Source organism: Sinocyclocheilus rhinocerous, unplaced genomic scaffold (assembly GCF_001515625.1).
Source record: "Sinocyclocheilus rhinocerous isolate Xijiao unplaced genomic scaffold, SAMN03320098_v1.1 scaffold216, whole genome shotgun sequence".
In the NCBI taxonomy this organism is placed as follows: domain Eukaryota; kingdom Metazoa; phylum Chordata; class Actinopteri; order Cypriniformes; family Cyprinidae; genus Sinocyclocheilus; species Sinocyclocheilus rhinocerous.
Genome location: NW_015661078.1, coordinates 110,165 through 128,216, shown reverse-complemented (window position 1 = coordinate 128,216; position 18,052 = coordinate 110,165). Strand labels below are relative to the sequence as shown.

At 35.4% G+C, this 18,052-nt stretch overlaps 2 protein-coding genes across 2 annotated transcripts in view; both read left to right on the top strand.

The window, feature by feature from the left end:
* Positions 1 to 1,797: 1,797 nt before the first annotated feature.
* Positions 1,798 to 4,748, top strand: LOC107726235 (dynactin subunit 3-like). Its single transcript, XM_016535758.1, has 7 exons — positions 1,798 to 1,959; positions 2,282 to 2,366; positions 2,455 to 2,541; positions 3,359 to 3,442; positions 3,548 to 3,606; positions 4,162 to 4,221; positions 4,363 to 4,748. The coding sequence occupies exons 1-7, from the start codon at positions 1,855 to 1,857 to the stop codon at positions 4,447 to 4,449; spliced, it is 567 nt and encodes a 188-aa protein (XP_016391244.1). The 5' UTR covers positions 1,798 to 1,854; the 3' UTR covers positions 4,450 to 4,748.
* A 2,709-nt stretch (positions 4,749 to 7,457) lies between these two features.
* The window catches only part of LOC107726228 (dual specificity protein kinase Ttk-like), a 12,247-nt gene continuing 1,652 nt past the window's right edge, over positions 7,458 to 18,052 (top strand). The window contains exons 1-21 of the mRNA XM_016535751.1: positions 7,458 to 7,510; positions 7,642 to 7,763; positions 7,880 to 8,023; positions 9,213 to 9,309; positions 10,223 to 10,304; positions 10,403 to 10,500; positions 10,944 to 11,040; positions 11,146 to 11,251; positions 11,404 to 11,623; positions 11,706 to 11,812; positions 12,148 to 12,291; positions 13,383 to 13,522; positions 13,630 to 13,760; positions 13,843 to 13,972; positions 14,656 to 14,748; positions 14,844 to 15,001; positions 15,081 to 15,232; positions 16,548 to 16,672; positions 16,759 to 16,830; positions 16,938 to 17,114; positions 17,200 to 17,290. Of these exons, the coding sequence (XP_016391237.1) occupies positions 7,458 to 7,510; positions 7,642 to 7,763; positions 7,880 to 8,023; positions 9,213 to 9,309; positions 10,223 to 10,304; positions 10,403 to 10,500; positions 10,944 to 11,040; positions 11,146 to 11,251; positions 11,404 to 11,623; positions 11,706 to 11,812; positions 12,148 to 12,291; positions 13,383 to 13,522; positions 13,630 to 13,760; positions 13,843 to 13,972; positions 14,656 to 14,748; positions 14,844 to 15,001; positions 15,081 to 15,232; positions 16,548 to 16,672; positions 16,759 to 16,830; positions 16,938 to 17,114; positions 17,200 to 17,290 (2,539 nt within the window). The remainder of the gene's footprint in view (positions 7,511 to 7,641; positions 7,764 to 7,879; positions 8,024 to 9,212; positions 9,310 to 10,222; positions 10,305 to 10,402; positions 10,501 to 10,943; positions 11,041 to 11,145; positions 11,252 to 11,403; positions 11,624 to 11,705; positions 11,813 to 12,147; positions 12,292 to 13,382; positions 13,523 to 13,629; positions 13,761 to 13,842; positions 13,973 to 14,655; positions 14,749 to 14,843; positions 15,002 to 15,080; positions 15,233 to 16,547; positions 16,673 to 16,758; positions 16,831 to 16,937; positions 17,115 to 17,199; positions 17,291 to 18,052) is intronic.

Genomic DNA, 18,052 nt, shown 5'->3' with positions numbered 1-18,052 from the left:
TATTATATATTACAGTATAATTATCAAATATTATATATATATATATATATAGTATGTATAGAGTTTTAGCTTTTAGTTTTAATTACTTTTTCTTATTTGTAAGTCGCTTTGGATAAAAGCGTTTGCTAAATGACTAAAAGTAAAAGTAAAGTAAAGTAAAGATATGATTGTACACTATCTGCTTGTTTTGTGTTTGATGGGAAATAAAACCAAAAGCTGAAGATGTTTTACTGGTGTATTCATTAGTGTCTTCACAAATATACGCGATCACTATGAACTGAAGTGATAGACAGTGTTTAACCTAATTCTTTTGTCTCTATACAAAGAGACATTTGCATAGATGAGCGAACATAATCACCTGATTTTGTAAATGTGGCCAATTATATTTGCATTAAGGGCACCCAGTTTGCACGTGTCTATAATTTAAATTAATAGCTTACAATGAGCATGCAATAGAAGAAATAAGCATGTTTAATGAAAGTAAATGTCCATGTTTAATAATATTGTCAATGAAATGAAAATGTTAAATTAAATAAAAGAGATTATTGTTCAATATTGTATTCTAACGTCACAAATAATGATAATGAATATTTTACATGATTCTTTTGTACAGTCGGTTTGGTGAAGAATACTAAAAACAAACATTTGTGTCCTCCAAATTGACCCAAACCTGATCAGTTTGTACATGAAATTAATTAATTCATCAACTCAACACCAGGTTACCATACATGTTTATATTTATTTCAACAAATAACAACTAAAATGAAATCCCTGGAAGCTTGAACACTTTTGTAGCATTTAAAATGCTGGTTTAATGTAGTAAGTGATGCTAAAAGACATGCAGATGAGGCCAGAATATTAACGCAACTTGTTTAATTACACGTTAAGAAAACGCTTATGCATTAAGACAGTATTTAAAGTTCATATTTTGGGTTCATCAGTTTTTGTGCAGATAGTATGCTTTAGTAAGGTGTGCACTTTTAATATCACTGTCTCGGTTCATGAAGCGTTCTTTATATGAGAGGAAAACGCTTAACGTGTAAATAAACGCGTTGCGTTCACATTTTGGGCTTATGTGCGTATCTGCACGTAGTATGCTTTACAATTTTGTCTTTATCACTGTCTTGGTACATCAAGCCACATGAAGCGTTATTTATTTGTGTTCAAGTTCTGCTAATTCACAAGCCGAGAGAGAGAGTCATACTCGCGAAGGTGATGTTAATTATTTAACCAAACAAAATCAAAAACACGCATAAATATGATTATTTTATTGAGTGACAGGCAGTGGGTTTAATCGGTGACATTATTAAATAGATTTACTATCCGGTGGCTGTCTTCTAGTCATAAACAAAACGTCCTTAAAGCTTTTCACAACATTATATTTGGTTGCAATTATAGTAAAACATCTTAGTAACCACACCTAAAATGCAAATAAAACGTCTTAGAAACGTTGCGAATACCTGCATCTGCACGTTAGAATACAATACAAAAATACAACCAGGATAAATCTTATATGGCACGTTCTGTTTGTGTAAATAATTAAATACATACATACACAAATAAATAACGTACTCAGTAAAACTATTTAATAATATTATTAATTATATTATAATTATTATTATTTAATAATAATGTGTGAATAGCACTTCACGCTTTAAAAGCGATTGATGCAGACTGCTGCAGTGTAAGCATTTCAATATCCCTAAAATATTTTAAGACAAAACTGTCACCTTGTTTTTAGAGATCATAATACATTATTATGTTTTTGATTGTTTTTGACTGCTGGTGACGCGCAGAAGAAGACGCTCTCCGAAGCGTCATTTCCGGTTTAGAGAAAAGCTACCGGACAACAAAATGGAAGGAAAAAACAACAATCTCGACGACTTGGACTCTCGGCTTCAGGTTCTTGAAAAACGCGTTTATGGCGAAAGAGGAGGAAAAACCAACAAGCCAGTGAAGGTGATCGGCCTCAGACACGCGTAAACCCCCCCCCGTGTGTGTGTGTGTGTGTCAGCTGCAGCGCCACAGTGTTTATTGATGTTTTGATAGATAATATTTAGACCATAACATCAGTCATTCTCGTTGTGCTGTTGTTATAATGCGCGTTAGTAGTGTCTGTCAGAAGTGCGGGCGTGGCAGCAGGACTCGTGACACATAAACACGCTGGAAGCGATGAATAGATCAGACTTGTCCTTTTATGTATACAATTTCATCCAATTTTTTTTTCTGCTAGCAGTGTGCATGTTTTGCTGGATGTCTAATCTGTCTTTCCTTCCCTCAGTGTGCTGAATCACTCACAAGAACCAGTACTGCTCTGGCAAACACCGCAAACAAGAGAGAGCGTGTCAAGATCCTTCACAAGAAAAGTGAGAGCCTCCCAGTTCACATTTGTAATCAAAATGCTGTTTTAATATGTTGCATCATCATTTTTTGTCGATGTATGTTTTCTATCAGTTGAAGATTTGCTGAAGTATTTGGACCCCCAGTTCACAGACTTCATCGCTGTGCCAGATGCAATGAAATTAGAGTTTATTCTAGCAGGTTAGTGCTCTAATTTTCACGTGTATAAGTGATTCAGGAACCTGATTTCACATTGGATGTCAAGTCAAGAGGCCTTTCAATGCAGCACCCACATACACGTTGTATTTGTCACCAACCATGTTTATCCTCATTGCAGGTGAATCTGTATTAAATGTAGTGTGAAATCTGTGTTCTTTACCTCCTGTAGTTTTGTAAGGATGAACGCATGTCACACAGATGATTTGACTTGCTTCTACCAAATAACAGAGGAATTTGCACTGAAATACTGTAGGGCGCACAGCCCATGTCAAAAAATGTGAGAAGTGTTTTGTCAAGTTTACACGCAATTCTGAGAAGAAAAGTCAAAATTGTGAGATGAAAACTTCTGACTTTTTTTTGAGTTTATATCTTGAAATTTTGACTTTTTGTTCAGCCAAGAAAAAAAATATAAAGGCAATTGTGACCTTTTATCTCACAATTCTGACTTTTTCCCTCACGTTTACGAGTTTATATCTCACAATTCAGATGTTTCTTTCAGAATTATGAGAAGTACGTCATGCAATTCACTTTTTTTTCTCAGAATTCTGCGTTTATATCTTGCAATTCTGACTTTTTTTCTCTTAGAACTGCGAGAAAAGAAAAGTTAAAAAATCAGAATTGTGAGATTAAAAGTTGCAATTACCTATTTTTTTTATTCCGTTGTGGAAACAAGCTCCCACAGGAGAGAACTTGTGAGTTGTGGTCCACCAGTTGAGAACCACTAAAACATATAATGTTAATGAATGGGCCGATCTAAGCAGTCTGAACAGTGCATAAGCTCCTCATTCTTTATCTACAGAGGAAGAGTTTTTGCGTTCTCAGGCCACATTATTGGAGCAGGTGCACAATCTGCAGCCTCTTCTGGACAGCAACCACATTAAAGGTCAAACACTGACTGTTGCTATACTAGTCAAATATGAAAGGACTTTTTCTTTCAGTATGACTGAGGCCATTTTTAACAACGCTGTGTGTTCTTTTGGCATCACAGCGGTTCCAGAGCTGACCACGAAAGTGCAGCGGTTGTCACAAGTCCACATTAAACAACAGGTAACAACACATTTAACTTGTTTTTGTTTTTTACCTCCATGCAGGTGGAGTAGAGTAGGTTTTTTTTCTTTTTTAAGTATACGTGACACTGGAGCACAAAAAGCAGTCTTAAGTCGCTGGGGTATATTTGTAGCAATAGCCAAAAATACATTGTATGGGTCAAAAATATTGATTTATTTTGTAAATTTCCTACCGTAAATATATCAAAACGTAATTTTGGATTAGTAATATGCATTGCTTAGAACTTGATTTGGACAACTTTAAAGGTGATTTTCTCAATATTTAGATTTTTTTGCACCCTCAGATTCCAGATTTTCAAATAGTTGTATCTCGGCCAAATATTGTCCGATCCTAACAAACCACACATCAATGGAAAGCTATTTATTCAGCTTTCAGAAGATGTATACATCTCAATTTTGAGAAATTGACCCTTATGACTGGTTTTGTGGTCCAGGGTCACATAGATTAGCATCCATCACTAAATGAGACCATATTGTGAAACATGCTGATTCACATTCCTATGTATAATAAATTATGCGTGACTGACTTCTGCAGGACCAGAATGAAGAATTATCTGCTGAAGTGAAGAGGCTGTTTGAAGAATACAACAAAATGGTATCCTTAGTTGCGGTGAAAGACTCCTATTTAATTATTGTACAGATCTCCCTGCAGCTAAAAACAGCACACAGTAAGCTCATTCTTGAACATCTGAATTCTTTCGCATGAGTGCCTTACTGTCCTTAACTTCCTCCACAGATGTTTCTCTTATCAAAGCAGTTTTCACAGTGGGATGAAACTCTGCGGAAGCTGGAAGGACCCAAGCAAGGCCAGCAGATAGACTAGGATGCTAATGCTTAGATTGATGGCTTGTTGTAAAATCTTGCATTTTTCACAATTCATCACCGATATGATTAATTAAAACAGCACTGTCATTCCTAAACGTACCTTGTTATAAGTAAGTGTTGTTTAAGGTCTTTGACCTCCCCTTAATCTAAATCTTGAGTCATTATGTACAAATATGGTCGTCTTACTGTGTTATAAATGATTATATGCTCATTACATTTGTGTTTACAGAAACATTTCTTTGCTTGGAAAATGTATTCCAACCATTATCCTCTAATTAAACTCGTTTTGCTTTTTAATTTATTTATTCCATTATTCCAGCGATTGTGTGTGAGGGTGGTTTCTTAACGCCTTTAGAAAGGTTTCGCTACCTGCAATAACCATAAATAAAAGGAAGTGCCGCTGTAGTATTTATGTTGCATTTGTCCTTTTTTAAATACAAAAATACATCTAGTGTTTATCTTTTTATGGGTGACTGAATAACACAACCACACCTTCTTTAACAACTTAAAACATTACAGTCTTACAGGAGATATTAATTCATTCTTGCTAATTGAACGAAACAAGTAAATGAACAATGGTGTAATGTATTGAACTTTTAACACTAGATTTAGTAAGTCATTCTATCAATAATTGATTTTTCCACGAAATCTAGCCGAGTAATCACTTCTGATTTTAGCAAGGTTTTCACTATGCTTTTTTTGAGGAGTCTTGCTATTGCATAAAGTGTTAAGTAATCAGTACAAATGAAAGACATCTGTGAAAATCCACGTCATTACGAACAAAGTTTGATTTGCAGTGATGTGCATAGGCTTGCACACAAATATGTAACTTCTCAATTTATTGACCGCTGCTTTTTCTAGAAATTTTTTTTTTTTTCGGATAATTTTTTTTCAGAGAAAATCTGGGTGATGCTTTAAACAACTTGCATTTATTGACAACATAAATTGTAATTTGCATTGAGCTAAATGGATCTTTTTTGTGATCCTGTTGCAGAAATGTTTTTCTTTTAAAGACTACAAAAATGGTTTTTTATCATGAACAACTTTAATTGTAAACAATACGGTTTTTTTTTGTCAATGTTTAAAAAGTAAATTTATACAAAAAGCTCATTTTAACTTAATTTATGCATGTGGATAATAATAATATAAGACATGCTTTATATCAGGGCTATTCAATTTGGCGGCCCGCCAATCATCTTCATCATAAACACACAATTATGCCAAAAATACAATTTATAGTTTATGTGAAGATTGTTTTAAGTTCACTTAAATTAAAAGTTAATTTTTTTCAGAGCATACTAAATGTTAAAAATATACTGTAGTGTTGAATGGCTATAATTAATGGCTAAAATTGAGATCAAAATGCAATTAATCGAGACATCAGTAGCAGTATTGGTATCAAAAATACTGGCCTTTGTTAATAATAGGCTACTTAGTAAAGAGATGCCATTAAACATATTTAAAATATGGGTAGTTTCTAACTACATTAATTTGGAGGTTCAATGTGAAATTATGACAATATATTAATATGCAATTAATTACAGAAAAATGGGATTAAATAATTCATTTTTTTAATCGACTAATGAAACTAATTGAATAGCCCTGCTTTATATTTTCCACATCTCATATAATTATATCATTAATATCAACATGGTTGCAAGTAGTTTATGTTTCTATATTGACTATCAATTCTACACATCTTTACATCTGCACCGGATGTGTTGAACTACTAGTTTGAAAATGTTCTAGTTCATATTTTACAGCCTGAATTCTAGTGAAAGTATGAGGCAGCAGCCCCGCCCCTCCGGTGCGAACTGGTCACGTGGAATACAAACGGGCCAATAGGAACGCGCGTTTATGGGGATGTCGCGAATTTTGAAACGGTTGCTCACCAAAACATTTGATCAATCCTACCGTCAAAATTACCTCCTTTCTTCGTCTCAATGTAAGTATACTGCTTTAAGATACTCTAATATCGGTCCAAAATGCGAACAGTGCGATTTAGTGCGTCAAGATGTTGATTGTCAATAACTAAACCGATAATACACGATTGCCAACGAGAAATGTTCTGTTGTAGAGTGAGTTTAGCCGGATAGCTAGTGAGCTCTTAGGCTAATAAACACAGCAAGTTAAAAATAATTCTATCAAATAATGCATTTGATGAGAGTTAAGATCTAGTTAGTAGAATAAAGAGCTGAAAGGGCCCCAAACATGGATGACGCACTTTACTGTGTAACTTAATATCATCTTTGAATGGTGTTTTGCCCTTAAAGAGACCCAACATTGATAAGTTATTTAGGTTTGTGCAGTTTGAATACTTTAAGATCTATTAAACATTAAGGATGGGATGAGACATGTTTGGAATGACTGAAGTATGGTGTCATCTTCCTGAAGATGTCAGTGCAGTACAGTAAGTGTTGTGTTGATGTGTCTTGTGTTGTTTAGTGTGCAGAGATGGATGAAGAAGAGAGCACAGAGCGACAGCTGCAGATCGCCATGCTGTGTCAGCGGCTGGCCAAGATGAAGAAGTTATACAATGATGGTAAGAACTTCCAGATTTGGGTCATAATTTTGCCCACACTTTAAAGGGGTCATATGATGCGATTTCAAGTTTTCCTTTCTCTTTGGAGTGTTACAAGCTTAATGTACAGTATTTGAAAAATAATGTGTTTTTTGAACATTAAAGCATGTCAACATATTCTGTTACACCAAATACACAAAATAATGATCTTTAAAATAGCATCATATGACCCCTTTAAAACATGGATATATTTGGGAATTCTAGGTCTGGGAATGTTGTGGAAATGAATACAATCTTGAAAAGTCATGAACGTTCCTGTAATTCCAATATAAATGTTTGTAAATATGCCCGGCTCGGAAATATTTCTTCTTTCAGAAAGCGATCTCTGGAATGTTTAATAATGATTCTTATCCAATAATCACGAAAGAATGCAAAGATCAAGGAAATTCATTGGCTCTGTCAGAAATGAATCGCTAATTGAGAACATGGCCATTAAGTTGCTTTCATTCTCTCCAGGCAACTTTAAGAAATGCACTTTGTACATTAGGAAATTATACTTGAGAAAATAAAGACAGATTTTTAGTTTTGGGTGAACTATTTTTTGTTTTAAATCAACAGATCTGTTTTAAACTGCCAAATATTTTAGTGCATTTTTTTTTTTAAATTTAGTCTCTTTGTCAACAGCATCCAAGATGTAAATGATGCACAGGCTAGTTTTGACATAGCGAGATCGCACTGTAAGGATTTTGCCTTTGTTCACATTGCTTATGCTCAGTTTGAGCTTTTGCAAGGTAAGGACACTTAAAAATTTCAATAAAAATCTAAGGCATGTAGTAAGCTTCTGCCTCTGTCAGAAATGAATCGCTAATTGAGAACATGGCCATTAAGTTGCTTTCATTCTCTCCAGGCAACTTTAAGAAATGCACTTTGATTCTTCAGAAGGCTTTTGAAATGAATGCTAAACCCAGGCGCGTTCTGGAGGCTGCCGTGAGGAATCTAAACGCAGGCAAACGCCAGCTCCTCTCGCATGAAGATAAGGAGAACATTTCAGGTTAGTTCACATCATGGCGACTACTTTTTACTATGCTTTTGTATGGAAGCCTGTTATAGAATAAAAAAATAAACAGAAAACGAAGCGTTTGAGAGAGGCGGGGCATAGAGGACCTACAATAATGTACAGTATTTGAAAAATAATGTGTTTTTTGAACATTAAAGCATGTCAACATATTCTGTTACACCAAATACACCAAATAATGATCTTTAAAATAGCATCATATGACCCCTTTAAAGTACAATCATCCAACCTAAATGTTTCGTCACCCAGTGTGTTCGTGTTTTTATAATTTATGATGTTGTTGATTCATATTTATATTGTGAGGAAGATACTTAAAGAACTTTGATTTCAAACTCTGAATTGAATTTATTTTAACTAAAAAAAGACAAGTAAACAGTGAGTAATAAAATAAGAACCGATAAATGGCAAGCAATGGCACAAACAAATACAATAACAAGATACAACTAACATGAACTGTGCTTTAAGTTTTTCAGGTAGGTATAACAGTAATATTCAGGTACAGAAATACCACAGAAACTGAATAATCTACTTAACTTTAAAATAACACTGGTTGGTCTTCAGTGTATAAATAAACATTAATGACAGACAGCAGCAGGTTTATTTAGGTTGCTGTCTTTTTAAGACCTCACGCACGGATCTGTTACACAAGTTTTGTTTCTCAACTGTTTACATTCACTTAATAGCCTACATACCGTCAATGAGTATAAATCGACTGTTTACGTGAATACTCATCAAGACTGGCATTTTGACATAATTTTGTATGTATAAGGCTCAACACAACTTCATTCTGTAGTCGCACTTTGGCTGTGAGCTCACAGAAAGGGGTCTCACAGAGACCGTGCAAGTACTGAATTGAGCACTTGAATGTTTAAAACTAAGACTCAAAAGCACGTGCAAATGATACATTCCGTCATCTGTCCCGAGCGTCTTTCACTCTGAAATATTTGCGGGAATTTCCCACGTTACAGGCGCGGAAACTGCGGGAATCAGTAGAATAATGCGCAATCCCGCGCTGAAATTCAAGCCCTGATAAACGATAATTTGAAGAAAAAATGTGATGGTTTGCTGCAAGCATTTTGTTACATTTTATTAAAATCCTGTAATGTATACTTTTGCTTTCTATGAATCAAGCATGTATTTTAAATGCCTTGTGAAATATCTCTAGTGTCTGCACATGACGATGCACACAAGTCTATGAGAAGCAGCTCCAGAAGATCAGACGGAACATGTGACCTGCAGACCAGCAGCACTTTTCACCAGGGGTATGAAAACTTCTGTTCTTTCTTGGGAAATTCATGAGAATTTTGCAGGCCATATCGAATCAAGCAACATATTGAATATTATTAAAAGGCTAAGAATAACCACATTTAGTTAAAAAAAAAAAAAAAAAATCACTTAATGATAACACATATTGTTAAAAAATATTGTTCGAAAGTTTAGGGTCAGGAAGTTGTTTTTATTTATTTATTTAATTTTTATTTAGCAAGGATGCATTAAATTGATTGAGTGCCAGTAAAGACATTTATAATATTACAAAAGATTTCTATTTTAAAAAAAAAAAAGCTGCTATTTTAAACTTTCTATACATCAAAGAATCCTGAAAAATAAAATGTATCGCAGTTTCCACAAAAATATTGTGCAGCACAACTGTTTTCAACACTGATAATAATCAGAAATGTTTCTTGAGCAGCAAATCAGCATATTAGAATGATTTCTGAAGGATCATGTGAGTAATGATGCTGAAAATTCAGCTTTGATCACAGCAATCAATTACATTTTAACAGATATTCACATAGCAGTTATTTTACACTTTAATAATATTTCACAATATTATTGTTTTTGATCAAATAAACCCAGGCTTGGTGAGCAGAAGAGACATAAAAAAAACTTTCTGACCCCAAACATTTAAAACACTTCATTTATGTATGTACCTAATGCACAATACTTGTATTTCACAATATTATTGTTTTTGATCAAATAAACCCAGGCTTGGTGAGCAGAAGAGACATAAAAAAAAACTTTCTGACCCCGAACATTTAAAACACTTCATTTATGTATGTACCTAATGCACAATACTTACCAAAAACAGGCTGTAAATTGTAAGGAATAGGTATTTGTCATGACAGAATTTTTTACCATGAAAGAATTGATGTTAACAAACAGTCTGCATTCCAGGAGTGATCAGAAGTTCAGTCCACAAGATGAGAACATGCCTGTGTGGAGAGCAGGGTCACAACAAAGAAGAAGAATAGCCATGGTAAGGTGTGACAAGAGGTCAGGCCGTCGGCAAACAACACTTGAAAGTGGAAATGCAAATACTTACCTTCCCTCTTTCCTATATGTTCCTTCCTGTAGGCAGAAAGAGTTCCCATGGTGCCTCTCTCTATCCCTGAAAACGAGAGCAGTGACTCAAAACCAGAAGTTCCTGCTGCACACGGCGGTGCTTTCTCCAGGTGAGAGATGAGAATCTGTGCAGGGGTGGCGATATGACCACAAATAGATATCAGTCATTTAATAACTGTAATCCAGTGAATCAAGTACACCAGGGATGTAATTGTTCCCTTTTTTTATGGATTTCCATATTTTCCTACAAGAAGCATGACCCACGTGAATTGCGTAAATGCAAGAGAAAAAATTGCTCGGTTTACAAATACATTTAAAATAAATAAAAAAAATAAAAAAAAAAATCAATAATTTTGACCCATACAATGTATTTTTGGCTATTGCTGCAAATATACCCCAGCGACTTAAGACTGCTTTTGTGCTCCAGGGTTACATTTGTCATCACTGTTGTGTAGCGCATCTACTGTAAAAGTGTTAAACTCTCTCATTTTATAGTCACACTGTTTTAAATTTCTTTGATCTTTATCAAGCTTTAATGTTTGATTTTCTCCAGGCAAACAAGCGGTTCAAATGTCCGCTCCACATTCCCAATGTGTTCCTCAAAGAAAGGCACTCCAGATGGGGACTCCTACAGTCTATTAAACCTGAAGGTATAAGAGTCTTCCTTAAAATAGACTTAAACTCACCAGTGCTGAGAGTTAGTTAGAAAGTAAATATCTATACAATCCTGAATAGTGTCGTTCTGTTCTGTGCAGCCTCCCGTGATCAGTCCAGATCATCTGAGGGGAAACACTGAAGAGGGCGACACCATCACAGCACTCCTACAAAGAGCAGAAAGAAAAGAAACCGCTAGAATGGAAGGTAATTCTAAACTAATATTATATCAATTATATGTTGACCCAGAATACTTTGGGTTTTAGTCTGCTTCTATCACAGGATGGTGGCTTTGCTCGAGCAACTTTTTGTTGCAGTGCACTCTTTTCTGATAGATTTATGTCTTCCTTCTTTCACAGAAACCACTGACATCAACCAGCTCATCAGCACAAACTCTCCTGAAAGTTGTCAGATCTTCCTGAAAAACCTGCAGAAGAGAGGAGACCCTGGTTCAGACCTGGCGTTTCTCTCCAAAATCCTGGAATGCTACTCTAAAGTGTTCGCCAGATTTCCTTTGGCAAAGCATTGCAAAACGGAAAGCTATGCTCGAATGCTGGTGAGATATGCAGAGCTGAAAGGGTGAGTCAGTGGTGGATTGCACTCACAAGTCTCATGTCAACAGCTGATACTTTGAGTAATTTATTCTTCGCCACCTCTACAGAATCGAAGATCCAGAAGACGCTCCGGATCATTTCAGTATTGCCAGATCGCACTGTAAAGCTTTTGCTTTTGTGCATATCGCACATGCTCAGTTTGAGCTCTCGCAAGGTAAAACATTACATTTGTTGGTTTGGTAAGAATATGGTACTTTAAAGACCCCATGCAATTAAAAACGCACTTCTTTTTGTCCATTTTCATTAGCTTTGTATGCAAGTGTTTGCCTAGAATAATCACTTTCTGCAGGTACATGCTAAATTTTGCATCAGAGAAGATGGACCAAATATATTCATTACTTCTATTGCATTTATGGGTGTTTTTACATTGGGAAGTAGGATCTTTCGAGATGTGTGGATGAAAACTGGATCATTTCTTTGGGTCTTTTTAAGAGTAAAGGTGCACGGTATTGCAGTATGTTTAAAGCCAGTGTTCTTGAAATCTCTCAGGTAACTCTAGGAAGAGTAATTTGATTCTGCAGAAAGCGATGAGCTCAAACGCACTTCCGGTTGAACTGCTGCAGACCGCCATCAGAAATCTAAACTCTGGTAAAACTCATCTGCTTCCGGCTGAGCACGAAGAGAACGCTGCAGGTTAGTCTCATTCTTTTTTGTTAAAGGAGACCTTTTTTCCCCTCTGAGGTGCACTTTAGAGCTTTGTCTGTATTTTGTTTTTGCTGCAGTGTTTTCACACTGTAATCGCTCTCGCTGGAGATCTGTCTGTCTCTGATCTACAGTCCACTGCAGTCGAGTGGTCCGTTTGTTTGAGGTGGACTTCAGTGTTGTTCACACGAGACTCATTTTTGTGTTTTGTCATTAGGGGTCCAAGCATCAGAGATTTACATAGAAATCTATGAGCTCCAAAATACTTAAAGATAATTTTTACATTGAAAACATTTTTGTCAAGGTGCATTTCTGAATGTATTGCCGTCGAGTTAAAATGAACTAATTTGTGTATTTCAATATAATGCATAGAATAATACTTCCACAACTTCGATAATTCACTGAAATCATATTATATTGTTATAATATGGCCATTGTGTTACCATATCGTCTACATGAGCCATTGGTGCTCGTACCCTGGTAATCACCGTTAATAGCTACATTTAATAATTCATTAGTATGATTATTTAAAAAAATGATATATTTAGTCTATACTGACATCTTTGGTCCCTGCATCACATTTTCAGTATCTTACAGCAGATTTTTATTTTTTAATTTATATATTTTTTTTATTGAAACATCTTTGTTTTCACACTTTTGTCTCCAATCCAATGGGATTTATTATAATTTTTTTTTTTTTTTTACATTTAAATGTTAAGTGCTCCAAATCAAAACATTTTATTATTACATATAAACCTAAACATGAGCATATTTAATATTGTCTATATTTAGTTATAAAGGAAATAGCAAGCTGTCATTTTTCAGATGCTTTAAGTGATTAACAGTGTGCTTATTACACTAACATGTTTAGGGCTACTTGACTGGAGTAGCCCTGGGTTACATACAGTAAACTTTTGTTTTTCTATAAAGTTAATGCTAATTATTACAGACTAATGCAACCCTAACCCTACACCTATGAGACATTTCACATTTTTGCAATACAAAAACATTGATTTCTTGTTGAGTATGTTCTAAGGTTAACATGAAAAATGCTTGTTCAAAAAATGTGTTTGGTTTTGCAGAAAATGTGGAAGCACTAAGTAACAGAAAGGAAGAAGAAAATCCAATAAAAGCTCCTGAGGAGCAGCAAAAGCCTCTTGCCAAGGAGACTTCGTCAGAATGGAAGATTCCTACTCTCATCAACAGACATGCGTCTCCAGAGGTCTGGTTACAGCTCACACTTTTGTGTTTGATATTTGAGCTCAGAATGATTAGAGTCGACTCGGCTGGGATTGCTTCATGATCTGTCTGTTTTGTGGCTCTATTCAGGATCGTAAAGCTCCTGCAGACCCCGTTTCCTCTTCATCCTCACTTCATGCTCTGAGAACACCTGCGCCTCCCAGAGTACACCCCTCTCTCAGCTGTCAGACTCCCAACTACAAAGACCCCAATGCAAACAGGTAAAAACACAGCAGAGCTCATGGATTAGACGTGACCTTCATCTCTTAACCTTAACCATGCCTTCCGTCTCTTCTTCAATAGTTTTGTCACGCCTGTGGTGAAGCAGCGGCCAGTGGTTGTGTCTGTTCCATCGACGGCTCAGAAAATGGGTCACGCTCAGTTGCCCTGCACCCCTCAGAGCCGGGTGTCCTGCGTCCTGCAGCCGTCACAGGTGAAGACATCACGTATATATCAGAAACATGAGACGGACAGAGAAATGTGTAATAGAGAGAACTAGAAGAGAGAAACCTAATTCTTTTAATTTGGATAGAAAAAATGCAGAGCAGATTAAGGAGTATTAGTTGCCAAGGTATCATTTGTTAATTTAATTTAACTTGAAGTACAAAAAAATTGAATAAACTAAAACTTAAAAAATGCAGCAAAATTACTAAAACTTTAACTAAAATTAATATGAAAAAACAAAACAAATTTAAAACCTTATTCAAAATATTAACGAAAACTATAGTAGTGTATCAATGATACTAAAATAACACTTAAAGTCTTAAAGTCAGTGTGGTATGACTTGAGTAAATGGTAATTACATTTCTTGATGAGCTGTTCCTTTAAGAGACCTCCATAAAGTCTGCTTTTTTTTGCTGGGGATTTTGTTGCATCCAAACCTTGACTTTCTTGATTTTAATTTTGAAGGAAACCGATAATTCAGTTAAAAACAATGTAGGGTGAGACCTATGGCAAGCCATCTTAACATTTATTAATTTGCAGAATATGAAGATGTAGACATCTACAGATATCTAGTTAAAATGAAAATCCTTACAGTTACAGTTTACTAGTGGCTTCATTTCTGCCTCGTGAAATATTGAATAAATTTAACAATCTGCGATCTTTGACCCTCAGACCCCCGCCTCCGCTTTCTCAAACGAATCCATCACAATCAAGGGCAAACAGTTCTTCATTTTCAAGATGATCGGCCGCGGGGGGTCCAGTAAGGTACGAAATAAATGATGCATGACTGTATTCTCTGTGTGATTTTTCATTTTATTTCTGATCCATTGTGTGTAACAGAAATAATTGTTTATTTTCAGGTGTATCAGGTGTTTGACCATAAGAAGCACGTGTATGCTTTAAAGTATGTGAATCTAGAGGAGGCCGACGCTCAGGCTGTGGAAAGCTATAAGAATGAGATCGAGCACTTGAATCATCTTCAACAGTACAGTGACCAGATCATTAAACTCTATGACTAGTAAGTGTGTTGTGCTTGGAAACCGTGCCCTAACTGTTCTAGTGTGCTCCTGATCACATGACTTCCTGTTGGCTCGCAGTGAGATCACCAGCAGCTGCATCTACATGCTGATGGAGTGCGGTCACCTGGATCTCAACACCTGGCTGCGCAGCCGCAAGTCCGTCAACCCTCTGGACAGGAAGTGCTACTGGAGGAACATGCTGGAGGCTGTGCACACCATCCACAGACACGGTGAGGGACTCTCTGAACCATCACTGTTACTCCTGATTTGAGCAAAGTATTCGGGGTTGTTCACACAGAATGCGTTCTTGCGTTTAAAAAAAGCACACAGCACTACGGAACAGAAAAGAGCACAGGATCTCAAAAAGATGAACTTCTTTAACTTCACACGGTCAAGTTCACACTGCAAAAAAAGATTTTCTCATTCAATGCTTTTGTCTTGTTTTCCAGTACAGATATCTAAACATTCTTCCCGTTTACAATTTAAAATGTATCAAAAGCGAGTTTATGCTTAAAACAAGAAGAAAAAAGGAGTAGCTTGTTTTAGGAGTAGCTTAATTTTGATATTTGACTTCTGTTCAGTGAACTATATCTCAATATCTCAAGTCATTTTGCGTCTCAACTAATCTTGATTTTAAGAATATTTGTACTGGAAAACAAGACAAAAATACAGAGTAAGAAAATCATTTTTTTGCAGTGTTACTTACTGCTACACAGCAAAAAAAAAAAAATTCTCACATACATATTTTTGTCTTGTTTACCAGTCACAATGTCTAAACATTCTTAAATCATACATTAATACATTAACATTATACATTAATATTATTATATTAATACATTAATAGATACATTAATTTAAGAAGCAAACTAGCATAAGGTATTAAGCCTTGTTTTCTGAAACATGTATCAAAATTAAGTGAGTTTTAACAAGAATAAAATATCTGCCAATGGGGTAAGAAAAATAATCTTGTTTTCCCTTTGAGTTACATTTATTTTTCTTACCCCATTTACTTGTTTAAAGCATAAACTTACTTAATTTTAATTTTTCTTTAACCCCAGAAAACCAGACTTATTATTGTATGCCATTGTCTTACTCCAATGAATGTTTCTTGATTTAAGAATGTTTAGATATTTGTAATAGAAAACAAGGCAAAAATACCAAGTAAGAATGTTTTTTTTTTGCAGTGTATAACTCTAGGGCCTACCTGCAAGTCTCTATTTTAGATAACACAGAAAAAAAAATATCTGTCAGTGTGGTAAGAAAAAAAAAAAAAGTTAAATTATCTTGCTTTCCCTTTTAATTTTTCTTACTCCACTGACCAATATTTTTACTTGGTTTAAGCATAAACTCACTTAATTTTGATATTCTTCACAAAACAAGACTTTTTTTTGCTTCTCAACTAAGAATTTTTAGAAATCTTTACTGAAAATAACAAAAATATTAAGTAACTAAGCAAAAATACTAAACACTGTTGAACATGTAATCCAGTTTCTTTATGCACGTCTCTGTTTAATTGACACATTTCGTTGCGTTTTTCATTTGAAGGTATCATCCACAGTGATTTAAAGCCAGCTAATTTTGTGATTGTGGATGCTTCGCTGAAACTGATCGATTTTGGGATCGCTAACCGTATTCAGCCTGACGTGACCAGCATCATGAAGGACTCGCAGGTTCGACCAGAACTGATCTAGTATTACACAAGTTATATTTCTAGCCTGTTCTGTGTTGATTTACTCGTTCTTATGACGTCCGTCAGGTGGGGACTCTGAACTACATGCCACCAGAGGCCATCAAAGACACGTCCTCCAATGGGAAGCCAGGGTCAAAGGTGAGAAGACTTCATATTTTAGTAACGGATCTCATGTTAATATAGTCCTTTCAGGGAGCATGTATAACGTTAGATTACACCGTGTGATCCCATCATTCTCTCTTCAGATCAGTGCTAAAGGCGACGTGTGGTCTCTGGGATGTATCCTGTACTGCATGACTTATGGAAAGACTCCGTTCCAGAACATCACCAATCAGATCAGCAAAATCCATGCCATCATAGACCCGACCCATGAGATCGACTTCCCCGATATCCCAGAGAAGGACCTGCTCGATGTGCTGAAGGTGCCCAGGATGTTTGACTGTGCTGATCAGTCGTTTAATGACCCCAGTTAGTGCTCACCGTCTGTCTCTCTGTTGTCCGTTTCAGAGGTGTTTAGTTCGCAATCCTAGAGAGAGGATTTCTATAGCAGAGCTCCTCGATCATCCGTACCTGCAGCTGCAACCTGCACCTGAGCCAGGTACAAACTACAGTCTCATTTCACTGAAAGCAATCACAAATCTAAAGCAGTATGAAATCAGAGCAGAAAATCTGAAATTAATCAAGTCATGACGTTAAATGAGTATCTTCCTCAGTATTTTTGTTTTACAAATATCTTAACATCCTCAAATCAAGATGCAAAATTAAGAAAGTCTTGTTTTCTGAGAAATTGAACACAATTAAGGGATTTTATGCTTAAAACAAGAACAAATATCTGTCATTGGGAATGAAAATGTATTTTCCCTTTGAATGAAGTAGATTTTTTTTGAGCCCATTGGCAGATATTTCATCTTGTTTTAATCATAAACTCACTTCAATTTTTTTTTATTTCACATAAAACAAGACTTTTTATCTTATGTCTCAAGTAAATGTCTCTTGTTATAAGAATCTTTAGGCATTTGCACTGGAAAACGAGACAAAAACACTTTCTTGCAGTGTAATCAGTATGTTCAGTAAAAGGTATTTCTATATCCTAGCGGTTGTGATCCAAAACGCCAAATGCTTTTTTTTTTTTTTTTTGTAAAATATTAAAAAGTAATGGAGATCTGTTAGAAGCTGTATTTTTCAAGTTTAAAGCCTTGCTAATACAAGACACTGTGCTCCCTAGACATTTAGGAGAGTGTATTGATGTATTATGTTCCCTTCAGTTTATTGAAATGTTCCTTAAATTACTTCAATGTTCCTCCATAAAGTGTTGCTTACAGAACTTTTTTTTTTTTTTTTTTTTTTTTAAAATATATTA

Coding starts and splice junctions, on each gene's coding strand:
- LOC107726235 (XM_016535758.1), top strand. CDS start 1,855: ATGGAAGGAAAAAACAACAATCTCGACGACTTGGACTCTCGGCTTCAG. Junction 2,542..3,358: donor ATTAGAGTTTATTCTAGCAG/GTTAGTGCTCTA, acceptor CTTTATCTACAG/AGGAAGAGTTTTTGCGTTCT. Junction 4,222..4,362: donor TTGAAGAATACAACAAAATG/GTATCCTTAGTT, acceptor CTTCCTCCACAG/ATGTTTCTCTTATCAAAGCA.